Below are 17,463 nucleotides of genomic sequence, written 5' to 3'. Positions count from 1 at the left end.
TTAAACTTATTAAAATAAAATACATACCCAACATTAGCTTCTTCTGGAAAATCTAAAATACCTCCATATATAAAATGCATCATGACATCCATTTCTACATGGTTTATACTGCAAAATAAAAGAGAACTCAAATTCAGAAATAATTAAAGTTTAATATAAATGATACATTTGATTTTTCCATAAACTCAAAATTCTAACCTCTGTTATTCAAATAACATCTATGGAGGTATGTCATTAAATTAAAATTGGGGGCTGGAAAGATGGCTCAGTGGTTAAAGGTGTTTGCTTGCAAAACCTGACAGCCCAGGTTCCATTTCCCAGTACCTACGTAAAGCTAGGTGCTCAAAGTGGTACGTGCAGCTGGAGTTCATTTGCAGTAGCAAGAGGCCCTGGTTCACCTACACTCACTTATTGTCTTCCTCTTTCTCTGTCAAAATAAAAAATAAAAATATTTTGAAAAAATGAAGTCAACTACAGTTATGGATTTTATATAATTAAAAATGTATTTTCAGGGCTGGAAAGATGGCTTAGCGGTTAAGCGCTTGCCTGTGAAGCCTAAGGACCCCGGTTCGAGGCTCGGTTCCCCAGGTCCCACGTTAGCCAGATGCACAAGGGGGCGCACACGTCTGGAGTTCGTTTGCAGAGGCTGGAAGCCCTGGCGCGCCCATTCTCTCTCTCTCCCTCTATTTGTCTTTCTCTCTGTGTCTGTCGCTCTCAAATAAATAAATTAAAAATTAAAAAATAAAAAAAAAGTATTTTCAAATCAGTGATTTTTAAAATTAACTTTAACAATATTTTATTCATTTATTTGAGAGAGAGAAAGAGGGAGTACAAAGAGAGAGGGAATGAATGGGCATACCAGACCCTCCAGCCACTGTAAATGAACTGCAGATCCATGTGCCACTTTGTGCATCCAGCTTATGTGGGCACTGGGAAATTGAAATTGGGTCCTTAGGCTTCACAGACAAACAGCTTAACTGATAAATTTAAATATCTCCAGCCCTAAAATTAATTTTTTAAAATATTTTTTGTTCATTTTTTATTTATTTATTTGAGAGCAACAGACACAGAGAGAAAGACAGATAGAGGGAGAGGGAGAGAATGGGAGCGCCAGGGCTTCCAGCCTCTGCAAACGAACTCCAGACGCGTGCGCCCCCTTGTGCATCTGGCTAACGTGGGACCTGGGGAACCGAGCCTCGAATCGGGGTCCATAGGCTTCATAGGCAAGTGCTTAACTGCTAAGCCATTTCTCCAGTCCCTAAAATTAATTTAAAAAAAATATTTTTATTTATCTGCAAGCAGAGAGAGACAGGAGAGAGAGGGAGAGAGAAGGGGGGAGAATAGCCATACCTGGGCCTCCAGTGGCTGCAAACAAACTCCAAATGTATGCGCCAGTGTATCTGGCTTTATGTGGGTACTGGAGAATTGAACCTGGGCCATTAGGCTTTGCACACAAACACCTTAACTGCTAACCCATCCCTCCAGCCCTAAATTAAAATTTTTTATTATTTATTTCTTCTGACTTCTATAATTCGAAGGGTCATTAGAGGTTGCTGTCCAACCTCTAGCTCATGAAATTCTCTCCTCTGCTGTGACAGGAACTGGGGTAGCGCACCTGTTCTAGCATGGGCAAGGCCTGGGGCTCCATCTCCAGCATGATACACACATATCCTCTCCTCAGCATCTCTGATAAATAGCCTCTGGTCTTACCTAAAAATGAACAGCTTTATTTACTAGAAAGATTTTTGTTATGCATATAGATTTCTTAATTTGTAATGCCTACCAGTGTCTCTAGCTTAGCCAATGTTCTGAATTATACAAGTGAAGAAGTCAAGGCTGGATGGTAAGTTGTGACTGGAGTAATGATTAATATGATTTACTGACGAGAGTATCTCACACTCTGAATCGAGGGCCTCAGTCATACAGAAGTAGCCTCAGGGTGGGATAACTCCCAGGGAACGGTAAGCACCCTAACTTTGGCTCTTACACTGAAATACATTCTACTGTCTATCAATAATAAAGGAAATATTTTCTTACTCTGGTGATTCCTATATTTTACTCTAAATAGAAAGGAAATGTGATATGTATTGCCACTCCCTGAAAATTCTGACAGGCATCATTCAACTAAGTGCCCAAGATGAGGGGTATCTTAATCCTCTCCCTCATTATGTCTTGTGACTGACTCCTTCAAGAATTTCTTGCATTTGTTACCTTCCCTCTATTTCCCTTGTCACTGCTCTCTTTCATGCTTTCTCTTCTCCCATCTGAAGTATAACATTATTTTTAGACTGTCCTGCAGGGTAATACTCCTGTCTTATCTATCCTATCTCTGGTGCTACAGACTGTTAACATTGGTTCAATGCCCTTTAGAGCAATTTCCTTTCTTTACCTAACACTGAAGTTCAAATCTTGATGAAGACAGTACTGATAAGATCTGGCAGTTAAGCATAGTACCCAATATATACTAATGGAACAAAATGAAGAAAGCAAGGAGAAAAAATAAGAGCTCCAGAGGGCAGGACTCAGGTATTTACTTTGATTTTATGGCCTTAAATAATATATGCTTAATAAGTGTATAATAATACACAATAAATCAATGACTCACTGAATCACAGAAGAATCCAAACCTTCTAAAACTTTCTTGGGAACAGAGTTGAAAATACATAACTATTAATTTAATAAAGATTTGCTACCCTCTGCTATGGCCAACATTAGTTCCTGTTGATTCAAACCTCTACATCTTCAACTCTTAGAAAAAAGTGAATTCGCTAGGTGTGGCGCATACCTTTGATTCTGGCACTCAGGAGACAGAAGTAGGAGAATTGCCTGAGTTCAAGGCCACCCTGAGACTACATAGTGGGTCCTGGAGAATCAAACCGAGGTCCTTTAACTTTGCAGGCAAGTGCCTTAACTGCTAAGCCATCTCTCTAGCCCTATTTTTTTTTTTTTCAAGATAGGGTTTCACTCTAGTCCAGGCTGACCTGGAATTCACCATATAGCCTTAGGGTGGCCTCAAACTCATGGTGATACTCCTACCTCTGTCACCAGAGTGCTGGGATTAAAGGCGTGTGTCACCATGCCCAGCTACTTTTTTTTATTATTATTATTTTTCTTTCTTTCTTTATTTGCAAACAGAGAAAGAAAGAAGACAGAGAGAATGGGTGTGCCAGGGCTTCCTGCCACTGCAAATGGACTCCAGATGCATGTGCCTCTTTGTGCATCTGGCATTATGTGGGTGCTGGGGAATTGAACTCAGGTCATTAGGCTCTGCAGGCAAGGGCCTTAACCACTTAGCCATCTCTTCAGCCCTGTTTACTATTTATTGAATAATCAATTCTATTCTAGACACTGAGGACAAAATCAGCTTACATTCCAGGAGAAAGACATGGATAACAAAGATGTAAACAAACATGTAGAGAGGATAATTTTGACTGTGACAGTGTCATGAAGACAACACTACAAGATGGCATAAAGGCGAGCAGCTGAGGAGCTAGGGAAGAGCTACATTACGTGGGACAGGCTGGGAAAGTGACACTTGATACAAGATCTTTTTAAAGTCTTTATTGACAACCTCCATACATATTGATGATATACTATGATCACAATCCCATCCCATCACCCTTACTTTCCCCTCCCAAAACCTTGCTCCAGTGAATCCCTTCTTTTCAATTAGTCTCCTATTTTCGTATCATCATTTTTTCCTCATTTTGCACGCGTTGTTTAGGTAATATCAGCCACTGTGAGGTTGATCTGAGATTCAAAGCTTGATAAGAACTTTAGCTATGCAAAATACTAAGAGAAAATTTGGTGGGGAGAGCAGGTACAAACGCCCTTAGACTGGAATGAGTTTACTAGATGAAAATCCACACATAAGGGCAAGAATGATACAAAATAAGGGAGAAGCCAGGGGCCAGATCCTATGAGGTCTTGCAGGTCATGGTAAAGAGTTTGGGTTTAATTGTAATTGTGAAGAGAAGATGTGCAAAGATTTTAGTAGGAGAGAAATATGATTCATATCTCAAATAATCATATGAAAGTTTGAAAACAGTTTCAGAAATCTGAGGGAGATGAGAGATTCTAAATTTACACTACAAAGCCACCCCTGAAGAACCTCTATTCATAAAAAGTGTAAATGCATGGGATTCCATCACAGCTCATAGTTCAATTTCCATTATATAGTATGTGGAAAAAGTTTTCCTTCCTCTCTACGAGAACAGAAAAATCACAATCTATTCTCCAAGTGTGGAGGCATGGGGGAACTATAGTTGTAGGACTCTAATATCCCCATCTCACTTTATTGAAAGTTGTCTCTCTAGAAATATATGCATATTATATCCCTGAGTAACTAACATTAAAACACTGTGGTTCTGGAGAATGGAATTTCAAATGGGAAAGTGTGGGGGTGGGGAGGGAGGGAATTACCATGGGATATATTTTATAATCATGGAAAATGTTAATAAAAATTTAAAAAAAAAATTAAAAAAAAAAAACAACACTGTGGTTCTTTCTGTAAACATAAGACAGGACTTCATTATAATCTCCTTGCAGGAACAAGCTGCAAACATGCTACAGCTGCATTGTTGCAAGGAAGCTGCTGCACGTGTGAGTAGGGTTTCACTCTAGCCAAGGCTGACCTGGAATGCACTGTGTAGTCTAAGGCTGGACTGAAACTCATAGAAATCCTCCTCCTTCTATCTCCCAAGTGTTGGGACTAAAGGCATTCACCACCACACCTGGCCTGAGATTGGGTATTATTTTTCTTTTTAATTAATTAATTAATTAATTTTTCAAGCAGAGAGAGACACACACAGAGAGAGGGAGACAGCATGGACATGCCAGGGCCTCTAGCCACTGCAAACAAACTCCAGATGCATGCACCACCTTGTGCATCTGACTGTATATGGGTACTGGGGAGTTGAACCTGGGTCCTTAGGTTTTGCAAACAAGTGCCTTAACCACTAAGCCATCTCTCCAATAATCTAGTTTTTCTCCTTTCTTTCTTTCCTGCTCTCTCTCTCTCTTTCTTTCTTCCTCTCTCTCTCTCTCTCTCTCTTTCTTTCTTTCCAATTCATTTTATCTGTAAGCAGACAGAGAGAGACAGACAGAGAGAATGGCATGCCAGAGCCAACACCTGCTGTAAACAAACTTCAAATGTATGTGCCACTCTGTGTATCTAGTCTTACATGGGTACTGGGGAATCAAACTGGGGTTGTTAGGCAAGTACCTTAACTGTTGAGCCATCTCTCCAGCCCTTCATTGACTTCTTAAGAAACTGACTTCATCTTCAAAAGCCTTGGTATTTGAGTGTTTAATCTGAGCAGTTTGTGAAAGGTAATTAAGGGAGACTGAAAATATAAATAAAAGGACTCCCCTTCCTTTCATTCCTATAGTGAAACTCAGAGGCCATCTTGACTATGTAAAAGAGTTAAAAGTTGAAGGAGCACAGGGCTTGAAATGGCCTTCCTCTCAAATACCAACCCCATACCTAGGTTCCCTAATGTACCTACCTGAAAGCTTAGGGTTCTGTGAAACAAAGCTCTATGGGAAAAATCACTGACATCAATAGTGGAGTATTATGAGCTAACTCAAGAACGCAGGACAATGGGAAAACTTTTTGATTTCTTCAGTGTTTGTTGTAGAGTGAATATTGAACTAAGAATCAGAAAACATGTGATTTATATTTATCACAAGTACTTTTTTTGTTTATTTTTATTTATTTATTTGAGAGCGACAGACATAGAGAGAAAGACAGATAGAGGGAGAGAGAGAGAGAATGGGCGGGCCAGGGCCTCCAGCCACTGCAAACGAACTCCAGACGCATGCACCCCTGGTGCATCTGGCTTACGTGGGTCCTGGGGAATCGAGCCTCAAACCAGGATCCTTAGACTTCACAGGCAAGTGCTTAACTGCTAAGCCATCTCTCCAGCCCCACAAGTACTTTTTAAAAACCTGGGAATACATTTAACTTCTGTGATCTTGTTTTTACTCATTTGGAAGATTTGAATTTCTCTTTTTTTTGGGGGGGGGGTGGTTTCGAGGTAGGGTCTCACTCCAGTTCAGGCTGACCTGGAACTCACTCTGTAGCTCCAGGGTGGCCTTGAACTCACAGTGATCCTCCCACCTCTGCCTCCCAAGGCATGCGCCACCACGCCCAGCTTGAATTTCTCTTTTCTATCTCAAAGACTAACTCCAAAAGTTAAAGCGCCTGGTGGATGTGGAAGAAGCATAGAAAATACGACCTGCAATTGTCATGAATTATTATTGCTGAGAACATGGAGAGAGCAACAAAAATCTACACAAGAGGCATCAGGTAGTTAATAACAATCACGAATAGTAATATGATTTCTTCCAGTAAAAATCAGATATGTGCTCTGTATAAGTTGCTTTCTTATGCTGAGGGATGCTGTAATCAATACACTTCTTTTGACCTTGAGCAACAGAGAATCACGCCATGTTTAATGAATGCCACAAAGTTGGATTCTGGGTCAAACTAGTGGTATTCCTTAATATGAAGTTTTATTGAATTTAGTTTCAGTAAAACTACAGTGGCAGTTTTAAAAATAGATGTTGAATGTATGTCTAAGCCGGGCATGGTGGTGCATCTCTTTAATCCCAGCACTCGGGAGGTAGAGGTAGGAGGATCACTATGAGTTCGAGGCCACCCTGAAACTACATGGTGAATTCCAGGTCAGCCTGGGCTAGAGTGAGACCCTACCTAAAAAAAAAAAAAAAAAAAAAAAGTCTAAAATACAGGAAATAGAGACTCTGAACTAGTTTTCAAAATTAATACAAGAATGATTATTCTTAAGATTGTCACACTTAAGAGACTAGCATAACCCTTCCCAAATCCAGTGGATATGTTAAACTCATCAAAAAAGAAGATATTTCAACATTAATGATAAAATCTTACCAACAGATCCATCTCTACCTTCCTTTTTACCCACAGAACAATACACTTTGAAGCCTGGTATTTCAAATATTATGTAATAAGAAACTTCCTGTTATGGAATAAATGTATCCTCTCCAAATACATGTGGTGAAGCCTTGCTGCCTAGTATTTGATGGGACCTCTAAGGAAGTAGTTAAGTTTAAATTCAGTCAGAAGGACAGAGTTTAGGTTGGATGGGATTAGTGTCCTTGGACACACCACAGAGATTTTGCTCAGACAGAGGCACACAGCAAAGCCACATGGACACACAGTGAGAAGGTAGCTGTCTGCATTCCAAGGGGAAAGCCCTTATCATACAGCAGTTTTGCTGACACTTTATCTTGGACTTTCAGACCCCAAAACTGTAAGAAAGTAGGTTTCTGTTGTTAAAGCCACTCAGTTTTGCTATTGTGTTACAGTGCTTGAGCAGATTAACACATAATCTCTATCACTACATGCTCCATGCTATTTTGTGTTTCAGAAAATGTGCTCTGTTGAATTCCATCACACAAGAAATATACTACTGAACATATGGGGGAAAAGTGCATTGTAAGGCTGTTATTTTCAATCTTACAGTCAAGATGCTTTGTAAGAAAATCTGCTTACCCTTGAAGAGTAACATACTCCCGGGAGCTTTCAGCCCAACAGCCACTCAGCATTGCAGCAAAATAACTAGATCTGGAGCTTAAAATGGCCCTAAAGGGAAGAAGGGGACACGCAGGTAAGCATTTATGTACTATGCAGTGTATTTTAATGAAACTTCACCTTCTTTTTTAAAAAGTATTTATGTGGAGGGTGTGTGTGCACACGTGTGGTATAGATGCATGTGGAGGTCACAGGACAATTTTCAGGTTGGTTCTTGCCCCACCTCATTTGATTGTCAACAGTACCTCTTATTGTTCAGCTCTCTATTTGTGAACTTCCATGGAATTCTCTTGTCTCCACCTCCCTTCTCATCATAAGCATAGTGGGACTGCAGAAGTCTGACACAGTTTCTGGCTTTTTATGTGGGGTCTGGGGATCTGGACTCAGGCACCCAGAAGTTGCCCAGCAAGTGCTTTACCCCCTGAGCCATGTGCCAGTCCTCATCTTTACCTCTTTCAACATTACAACCAACTTGCCTTGTTGGTATTCACTGGTAGGATTACTATAACAAAAATTATAAGCATAGTTGTACCTAAGCATTTTTTGTTGTTGTTGTTTAAAGCATCAATTCCAAAGGTATGCTTGTTAGCACATTCCTGTAATTGGAAGGCTGAGACAGGAGGATCACAAGTTTAAAGTCAGGTTGGTCTACATCATGAGACCCTAAGTTAAAAAAAAACAACTACAAAACCAACAAACAAACAAACAAAAAATAAACACTAATTTCAATGCCATTGTCATGCTTTAATTTTTTTCTCTTGAAAGCTCTTTATTTTACTAGTAACAATTAACTTCTTTTTTTCTCTTGGATGGCAGTTATACTAGTTGCTGTTCACTTGTGGCAGTTAGGGATTAAGTTAGTTCTGAGCTGGCATTACAAAGACTTGTCCTGATCACTCTTCATCCTAGAATATTACCCTAGTACTTTACAAGGCTAAGAAAATAGGAAGCCATAAGCAGAGACAAAGACCAAATATGTACTTAGCATCTTGAGGAAACGTCAGTGAGAGATGAAAATTATTGCCAATAAGTTTTTTAAAAGACAGAATAATAAAATACTACAAAGGTTGATTTCTAGTTCAGAACTCACCCTTATTTCCTGTTCAGCTTAGGTTTGAGAAAATGACATGAAAGACTTTTTAAATTTTCATTCTTTCTTCTAAAATAAAATGTTTCTTAATTCCTTCATCCAAAATCTCCATTGGCATCTACTCTGTGGTAGGTATAATGCTAGTACTATAAACACAGCAGCCAAATAAAGCCAGAACCATGCTGTATTCCAGTAGAGGACGAAATGGGAGAGTGGAGGAGAATAAGAAAGGAAAGACACCTCTGATAACGGCTTGATTATATGTGCACATAAATGTACACATAGGTGTGTGCACACATATGTACATTAGGAAAACTAAGGCATGTGTTGAAGGCATCAGAATACTACCATAGTGGATAGACAGGTTACAAGAGAAAAGACAAGTGAGGAGATGGAGACTCAAGCACTTGAAGAAAGTTTCCCCTGAGGCGATTTCCAGCATAAACACTATCAACAAGGCGACTTCCACAATACCCAGATAGATAGCTGGTGTGGCCACACATCTGTAACCCCAGGTCTGTGGGAAGTGGAGACAGAGGAAATGCTGGAACTTGAGAAAACGGGAGCTGTGGGTTCATAAAGACTCTGTCTCAAGGAAATATGTATATGAGTGACAGATAAAAACACCTGACATTCTCCTCTGGCCTCTACATGTGCATGCAGGAAGCACACACATCTACACACATGCATACACCATACATACTACATGTGCACTGCAAAAAAAAAAGAGAGAAAGAGACAATAGCATGTCTGATTTCATCACATGAAATTTTAGCACATGTAAAGTAACCTACAATTTAGGGAACAGTAACAAGGAAACAATCCAATCAAAAACAGTGGGCAAAACTGGGGTGAGACAGGAGGACTGCTTAGGCTATCAAGCTCAAGAACAACCTGGGCCATATAGGGAGACTGTCTCCAACACAAAGGCCAAAACACATGTACAGAAGAATCCACCAAAGAAGGTCCGACAGAAGCACATATGGCTCAGTTGTTGCCTGGGGCTAGGGCGTGGAAGAGACTAATGGCAAATGGGCATAAGGGAACTTTGTAGTTGGTGAAACTTGGCTGTATCTTGATAATGGTAGGTGTTAGACAGGCTGAAATATTAGTCAAAACTCACTGAAAGAGACTTTTAATTGCATCCTGGCTGGGTATGAGTTCAAACTCAATAAATTTAACTATCAGAAGGATGAAAGTCAAACTCATTTAATAAAGAAAATAACAGGCCAACATGGCTTCCTTCCACAATGAATGCAGCAAACATTTGTAAAAACTACATGGAGGCCCTGCCTAAAAGGAAGTAGAAGTAAATAATTTGTATTTTATTTATTTATTTATTTATTCGAGAAAGGGAAGGGGGGTATGAACACACCAGGGCCTCCTGCCACTGAAAACACACTCCAGACACATGTGGCACTTTGTGCTTCTGGCTTTATGTGGGAACTGGGGGAAATGAACCCAGGGCATCAGGATTTGCAAGTAAGTGTTTTAACCAGTAAGCCATCTTCCCCACCCCTCTAGTAAACTTTAAGGAAGATTAAAAAAAAAAATCAGTTTTATCAAACTAATGAATAAAAACAAGAACTATTTCTAACTCATTCTATGAAGTCAGTAGAACTTTAAAACCTAAGCCCAACAAGCATATCACAAAAAGGAAAAGTACAGGCCAATCTTTCTCATGAATATAGATGCAGAAATCCCAAACAAAATATTGCCAAGATAAATCCAGCAATAAGTTAAAACATCACAATCAAGTAAACATTATTCCAAGAATGATAAATTGTTTTCCCATTCCCAGAACAAGCAATATTATTATTTTTAAAAAAATTATTTTAGAGAGAAAAAGAGAAAGAGGGAAAATGGGTATGCCAGGGCATTAGCCATTGCAAACAAACTTCAGACTCATGTACCACCTTATGCACCTGGCTTTATGTGGGTACTTAGGAATCAAACCTGAGTCCTTAGGCTTTGCAGGCAAACACCTTAACTGCTCCAGCCCAAGCAAAATTATTTTTAACACATTAAGAAAGTAAAGGAAAGCCGGGCATGATGGCACATGCTTTAATCCCAGCACTTGGGAGGTTGAGGTAAAAGAATCATCATGGGTTCCAGGCCAGCCTGGACTACAGAGTACATCCATATAAGCTTGGGGTACAGTAAGACTCTGCCTCACAAAAGAAAAAAAGAAAGAAAAGACAAAGGAGAAAAAGTTATGTTCTCATCAAAACAGAGATAGTAAGAGTATGACCTTTTAAAAATATAAAATTTAATTAAAAATAACTTTATTAAACAGACTTATATTCCTACAAGAAAACCAGATGTAGCCAAACACTTTTCAAAATTCAACATCAACTTACAGCCTTCAATTTTTAGGTTATTTTGGGCTGGGGAGCTAGCTCAGTGGACAAAGCTCTTGCCTCAAACTCTGCATTCCTGAATGTGGATCCCTGGATCCCACATAAAACACATGACGCCGTGGTGGGCTTCTGTAATTTCGAGGCTCCTGAAGCAGAAAGGAGGTGGAGAAGGAAGCTCACAAGGAAGCAGGAGCAGTGACTACATGGAGGCCCTGCCTAAAAGGAAGTAGAAGGCAAGAACCAACCTGAAAAGTATCCTCTGAATTCTATACATGTGCACCATGGCACACACATGTCCACACTCACACACACAATAAACAAATAATAAATTTTAATCAAAACCTAGAAAAATATTATGTCAACACAGGTAAAGTAATTCTAAAATTTATATGGAGATAACCTAAAATGGCTAATACTAAAAAACAACTGGGGGGCTAGAGAGAGATGGCTTAGTGATTAAGTGCTTGCCTGTGAAGCCTAAGGACCCCAGATCAAGGCTCGATTCTCCAGACCCACATAAGCTAGATGCACAAGGTGGTGCATGAATCTGGAGTTCATTTGCAGTAGCTGGAGGCCTTGATGCACCCATTCTCTCTCTGCCTCTTTCTGTCTGTTGCTCCCAAATAAATAAATAAAAATAAACAAAAAAAACAAACAGAATGGAAGATTCACATTCCCAGATTTTAAGAATCACTATAATGTCAAAAGTAATTAAGCCAGGTATGATGGCACACACCTTTAATCCCAGCACTCAAGAGGCAGAGGTAGGAAGATCTTTGTGAGTTCGAGGCCACCCTCGGGCTACATAGTGAATTCCAGGTCAGCCTGGGCTAGAGTGAGAACATTGCCTCAAAAAAAAAAAAAAAAAAAGAAAAAAAGAAAGGAATTAAGATAGCAGGATACTGTGAAAATATGACACATAGGGCTGGAGATGAACCTAAGTGTAGCACACTTGCCTTCCACGTAGATGACCTTGGGTTCCAGCCCTAGCACCACAAAAGAAGCGGGGGCAGGGAGGCTACGGAGATGCCTCAGTGGGTAAGTAGCTTGCCACACAAGCAGAAGGACCTGAGTTTGGATCCCCGCAACCTACGTAAGAGCCAGGCATGGCTGAAAGCCACGTGTAAGCACCTGTAATCCCAGTGGGGAGTAGGCAGAGACAAGAGGATCCTAGTGGCTTGCTTGCTAGCAAGGCTAGCTGATTAGTGAGCTCTTGATTCACTGAAAGGCTCTGTCTCAAAAATAAGATGAATGAGCTGAAAACTCAAGAATAACAAAATCAGCAATCCAGTTTCAAGATGGACAAAAGTCATGAACAGAAATTTTAGCAAGGCAGATATATAGATGGGACCTATGTATTCAAAGTACTCTCAACACCGTATGTCATTAGGGAAATGCAAAGTCAAACAATGAGATATCACCACACACCTACTAGAAAAAGTCATGGGTGAATTCTTAATGTACATTGCTCAGTGAAAGAAATTGTTCTGAAAGGCTACCTAGTAAATGATTTTACTTATATGACATTCTGGACAAAATAAAACTATGGATACAGTAAAAAGATGGGCTTAAGGAAAAGATTAAGATAATAAGATTAAGCATAGAATTTTTTAGTAGCAGCTATTCTGTATGATACATTAATGATAGACACAGGATATTATGCATGTCAAAACTCATAGAACTTGATGACACAAATAAATCTTAATGTAAGCAAATTAAAGGAAAACCACTTAGGAGGTCGTGGGAATCACAGGATGGAATTAAGAAAATGCATCATGGGACAGAATGCAGACAATGATACAAGAATCTAACTATATTACAAATGCATGAAAAATCCAGCTAAAAGGGGGTCAGGGAGAAATAGTGCTGACCTAAACAAATCTGGATATCAGAAGAGAATCTAAGAGTTAAAGACAAAGAAACTGTAGATAAGCATTGCCCTCTAGTTGGAAGTTTGCTTCCCCCAGGGGAAGAGGAACAATTCTACAACTTCTGTACGGATGCTACTGATTTAGAAGGATGAGTCCCAATGAACCTACTAAATTGAAAATATCCTTAAGCCACACTTTCAATGTATTAGATGAACTGGCTAACCTGAATTACATAATTCAGCAGCAAAGTACACTGCCAAGCACCAGCTGTTTACCCTTGCAGCTTAGGGTCACTGCCCAGTATATCAAGAAAGTGTCACACTACATATGACTAGACTGGGAAAAGATCAATATTCAAATTTTAAGTATGGTTTCAAATAAATGCATATCACATTTGTATCATCATAGAATTAAGAAATTGTAAGTTCGTTTGAGATGGGGAGGTAATAGGATGGAGAATGGAATTTCAAAGGGGAAAGTGCGGGGGGAAGGGTATTACCATGGGATATTTTTTATAATCATGGAAAATGTTAATAAAAATTGTGAAGAGATAAAAAATTAAATTAAATTAAATTAAAAAAAGAAATTGTAAGCCGGGCGTGGTGGCACACGCCTTTAATCCCAGCACTCGGGAGGCAGAGGTAGGAGGATTGCCATGAGTTCGAGGCCACCCTGAGACTACATAGTGAATTCCAGGAACAGCCTGAGCCAGAGTGAGACCCTGCCTCGAAAAACCAAAAAAAAAAAAAAAAAAAAAAAAAAGAAATTGTAAGTTCGGGCTGGAGGGATGGCTTAGTGGTTAAGGTACTTACTTCCCTGCAAAGCCAGGACCCAGGTTCAATTCCCCAGGACCTACGTAAGCCAGATGCACAAGGTGACACATGCATCTGGAATTTGTTTGCAGTGGCTAAAGGTCCTGGCATACCCATTCTCCCTCTCTCATCAGCCTCTTGCTCTCTTTCTCTCTCAAATAAAATATTTAAAAAGATTTTAAGTTGAACCACCATAAATTAGGGACTTTCTATGCATAAATTAAGCACTTCAGTACTAGAACTGAATAGTTAAGCCTGAGATGGTAGGTGGTAATGGCTAGGTTCAGAGCTATATTAGAAGACTACAAATAAGCAAGAGGGAAACACCAGAATGACACATGTGGTACCAGATCAGACATTAGCATGAATTCATGTTTAGCTTAATATAATAATGGCTACATATAAAAATATCTATAGTTATATATAAATATAGTTTAATATGCATGGATTTATATCTTTGCTATAGCAGCTAAGTGGACCTTGAAGAAATAACACCCTAGTACCATACCAAATACCCATTTCTTGGTTTCTAACATCATTTAAACAAAAGGGAAAGATAGATGTAGTAATCATGCCTGAAATCACAGTGCTCGAAAGGCTGAGGCAGTAGTATTACCATGAGTCCAAGACAAACCTACACTACACAGCAGGAGTTTTGTCTCAGAACACAATACGACAAAACAAAGCAAGAGCTGGAGAGATGGCTCATGTGGTCAAGTACTTGCCACACAAGAATGAGGACTTGAGTGCAGGTCTCCAGCACCTGTGTGGTGTGTGCCTACAGTACCAGTGCTGGGGACAAGGTGACAGAAGGGGCCCTAGGTTTTGCTGACCAGCCAGTCTAGCCAGATGGCTCAACTTCAGGTTTAGCAACAGACCCTGTTTCAAAAACAAGGTGGAGGGAAATGGAAGAAGATACCCGATGCCAACTTCTGACCTCTACATGTAGGGATACACCCCCCACCACCACCAACTACCACCACCACCACCAAGAAAGGAACTACAGGTATACTGATTCCCTAGAAAGGGGGAGGAAAAGGAAGACCAGATCAGGGTTCTGAGAAAAAGTGGTATTCTAGAACAGATAAGTACACAACAGCCTTTAGTGCCACAAAGGGAGGTAGTAGACTACATGTGAGCACTCACACTGATGGGTGTGCGAGAGGGACACAAGAACCAGCTGAAAGAACAGCAATAAACCGAGCAACAAGCTAAGACAAAGAACGAAGTAAAGATCCAGAAGCCCACACTAGCACGACTCAGTCCCCTACTTTACAGTTACTTTCTCTGTTTGCTTTATTTGTGAGTGAGTTTCTTCATATGTTAGTGTGGGCTCCTGGACCTTCACTTAGAAGTCATATGTTACATCATATGTTATTATGATGAAAATGCCCCTTTATATTTGTGATCTTCCTCCTCTAAGAACATAATTTACTTAATAACTAGAGAAAGATATCAAATAAATTTCACTTGGGTAAATTCTACAAAATACCTGATTGGTACTCCTTAAAATATTAAGATCATCAAAATTAGGAAAGTCGAAAAGTGTCACAACCAAGAGGTACCCTATGGAGACAAGACAGGGAATGATAATGTAGTGTCCTGGGTGGAATCCTAGAACAGAAAAGGATATGAAGTAAAAATTAAGGAAATCTGGGCTAGAGAAATAGCTCAGTAGTTAAGGCACTTGCCTACAAGGCCTAACTGCCCAGGTTTGATTCTCTAGTACCCACATAAAGCCAGATGCACAAAATAGTGCATGTATCTGGAGTTCATTTGCAGTAGCTGGGGGCCCTGGCAAGCCCATTCTGTTTGTCTCTCTTCTCTCTCTCTCCTTTCAAAACTATGTAATTTTTTTTTTTAATTAGGGAAATCTGAATAAGCCATGGACTTCAGTAAATGTATCAAGATTGGTTCATTAGTTATATATTGAAAAGTACATAAAAGATGTTAATAATAATAGAACCAGGTATGGAGAATATGTCAGAACTCTGCACTCTTATTTCTGTAACCCTAACACAAAGGCGTTGGAGGCAGGTGAATCTCAGCAAAAGGCTACTCTGGTCTACATAGCCAGTTCCAGGCTAGCCAGCCAGCCAGGGCTACATGGAAGCCCTACTTCAAAAAGAAAAAAACAAAAGCATAAAGTGAGCCAAAGAAAGAACAAGTATTAGAAACTGGCAATAAAGTGAATATTTAATGTACTGTTTGCCTATAGTTTCTATTTTTCTAGAAAAAACACAAATGTTTAAAGTATGATTGAGCCTATGACCAGATTAAAAATCATCAAGAAATCCAGAATTCTTTCCTAAAGCATGGAAAGTCAATTTAAAAAAAAGTGACAAAATGTATGGGATTATAGAATGGTATAAAGTAAAAATTTTACTTCAAGGATATAAACAAATTCTAGTGTACAGAAATAACCAATGTTGGGCTGGGGACATGGCTCAGAGGTTAAAGACACTTGCCTGCAAAGCCTGAGTTTAATTCCCTGGTACCCACATAATGCCAGACACACAGAGTGGCGTGGTGTTCAGAATTCATTTATGGGCAGCCTGGCATGCCCATACTCTTTCTTTGTCTCTCTCTCTCTTCTTGAAAGTGAATAATTTTTATAAAGAAACAATCAATGTTAATAGTTTATTGAAATTCCTATCCTTTCTCCATGGCAGTTTTTTCTATTGGTGAATTTAAATGCATGTAATACATTCTGTTCTCTGTAATTCTTACGTTATTTTTTATGTATCTGATTCTCAATCAAGCATAGTGTCTAGCCATACACAATTCTGTTTCTTTCTTCTTTTATTTTGGTTTTATGAGATAGGGTCTCACTCTAGCCCAGGCTGATCTGGAATTCACTATGTAGTCTAGGGGTGGCCTTGAACTCACAGCAATCCTTCCACCTCTGCTTTCTGAGTGCTGGGACTAAAGGCGTGCACCACCACCCCCATCCATAATTCTGTTGATTTTTGCATGTTTACATTTGATGTGTGTGCAAGTATGAGTATTCATTTGAATAGGGGGTGTGCAGGCAGATCTGTATGAGTGTGTTGAGGTCAGAGGACAACTTAGGGTATCATCATCAGGAATACCGTCGACCTCCTTTGAGACAGTCTTTTTCTTTTAAGACTAGCCCAACATATTGGCCTTTTTTTAATGTGAGCAGCAAGAGCAAGTGAGTGAGAGAGAAAAAGCAAATTGGTATGTCAGGGCCTAACTGTAATTGAACTCTAGGTGCTTGCATCACATTGTATGTCTGGCATGGGTCCTTAGGCTTTGCAGGCAAGCACTTTAACCACTAAGCCATGTCTCCAGCCTGAGACAGTAATTTTATGGCCTGGAGCTCCCAGTTAGGCTAAACTACCTGGTTGGAGAGCCCCAGGGATCTGCCTGTCTCTATCTCCCCAGCACTGGGATTACAGACATATACCACCACAGTTGGCATTTCAAATTTGGGCCCCCATGCTTCCAAGGCAAGCATTTTACTGAATAAACAATGTCCTCAGCATTTTTTTTTTTTAAATTTATAAGAGTGAGAGAGAGAACTGGCACACCAAGGCCTTACTTAGCCTCTGCAAATGAACTCCAGACGCATGTGCCGCTTTGTGCACATGTGCACTGTGCGCATATGTCGTCTTGTGCACATGGCTTACGTGGGATCTGGGGAGTTGAACCTGGGTCCTTGGGCCTTCACAGGTAAACACCTTAACTGCTAAGTCATCTTTCCAGCCCTACTCAGCAAATGTTAATGAACAAT

The 17,463-nt window shown here is 39.8% G+C and overlaps 1 protein-coding gene across 3 annotated transcripts in view; it reads right to left on the bottom strand.

Annotated features, from left to right (window-relative positions):
* The window catches only part of Btbd8 (BTB domain containing 8), a 94,687-nt gene that overhangs the window by 36,191 nt on the left and 41,033 nt on the right, over nucleotides 1-17,463 (bottom strand). For 2 of the 3 annotated variants that reach the window (XM_004653679.2, XM_045138237.1), the window contains exons 5-6: nucleotides 7,535-7,624; nucleotides 28-108 (exon numbers count right to left, since the gene is read on the bottom strand). In XM_004653679.2, coding sequence (XP_004653736.2) covers nucleotides 28-108; nucleotides 7,535-7,624 — 171 coding nt within the window. The remainder of the gene's footprint in view (nucleotides 1-27; nucleotides 109-7,534; nucleotides 7,625-17,463) is intronic. The other variant, XM_045138236.1, reaches the window with a different exon arrangement.

Source organism: Jaculus jaculus, chromosome 19 (assembly GCF_020740685.1).
Source record: "Jaculus jaculus isolate mJacJac1 chromosome 19, mJacJac1.mat.Y.cur, whole genome shotgun sequence".
Classification (NCBI taxonomy): Eukaryota; Metazoa; Chordata; class Mammalia; order Rodentia; family Dipodidae; genus Jaculus; species Jaculus jaculus.
The sequence above is the reverse complement of the archived record's forward strand: the minus strand, read 5'-3'. Positions and strand labels throughout refer to the sequence as shown.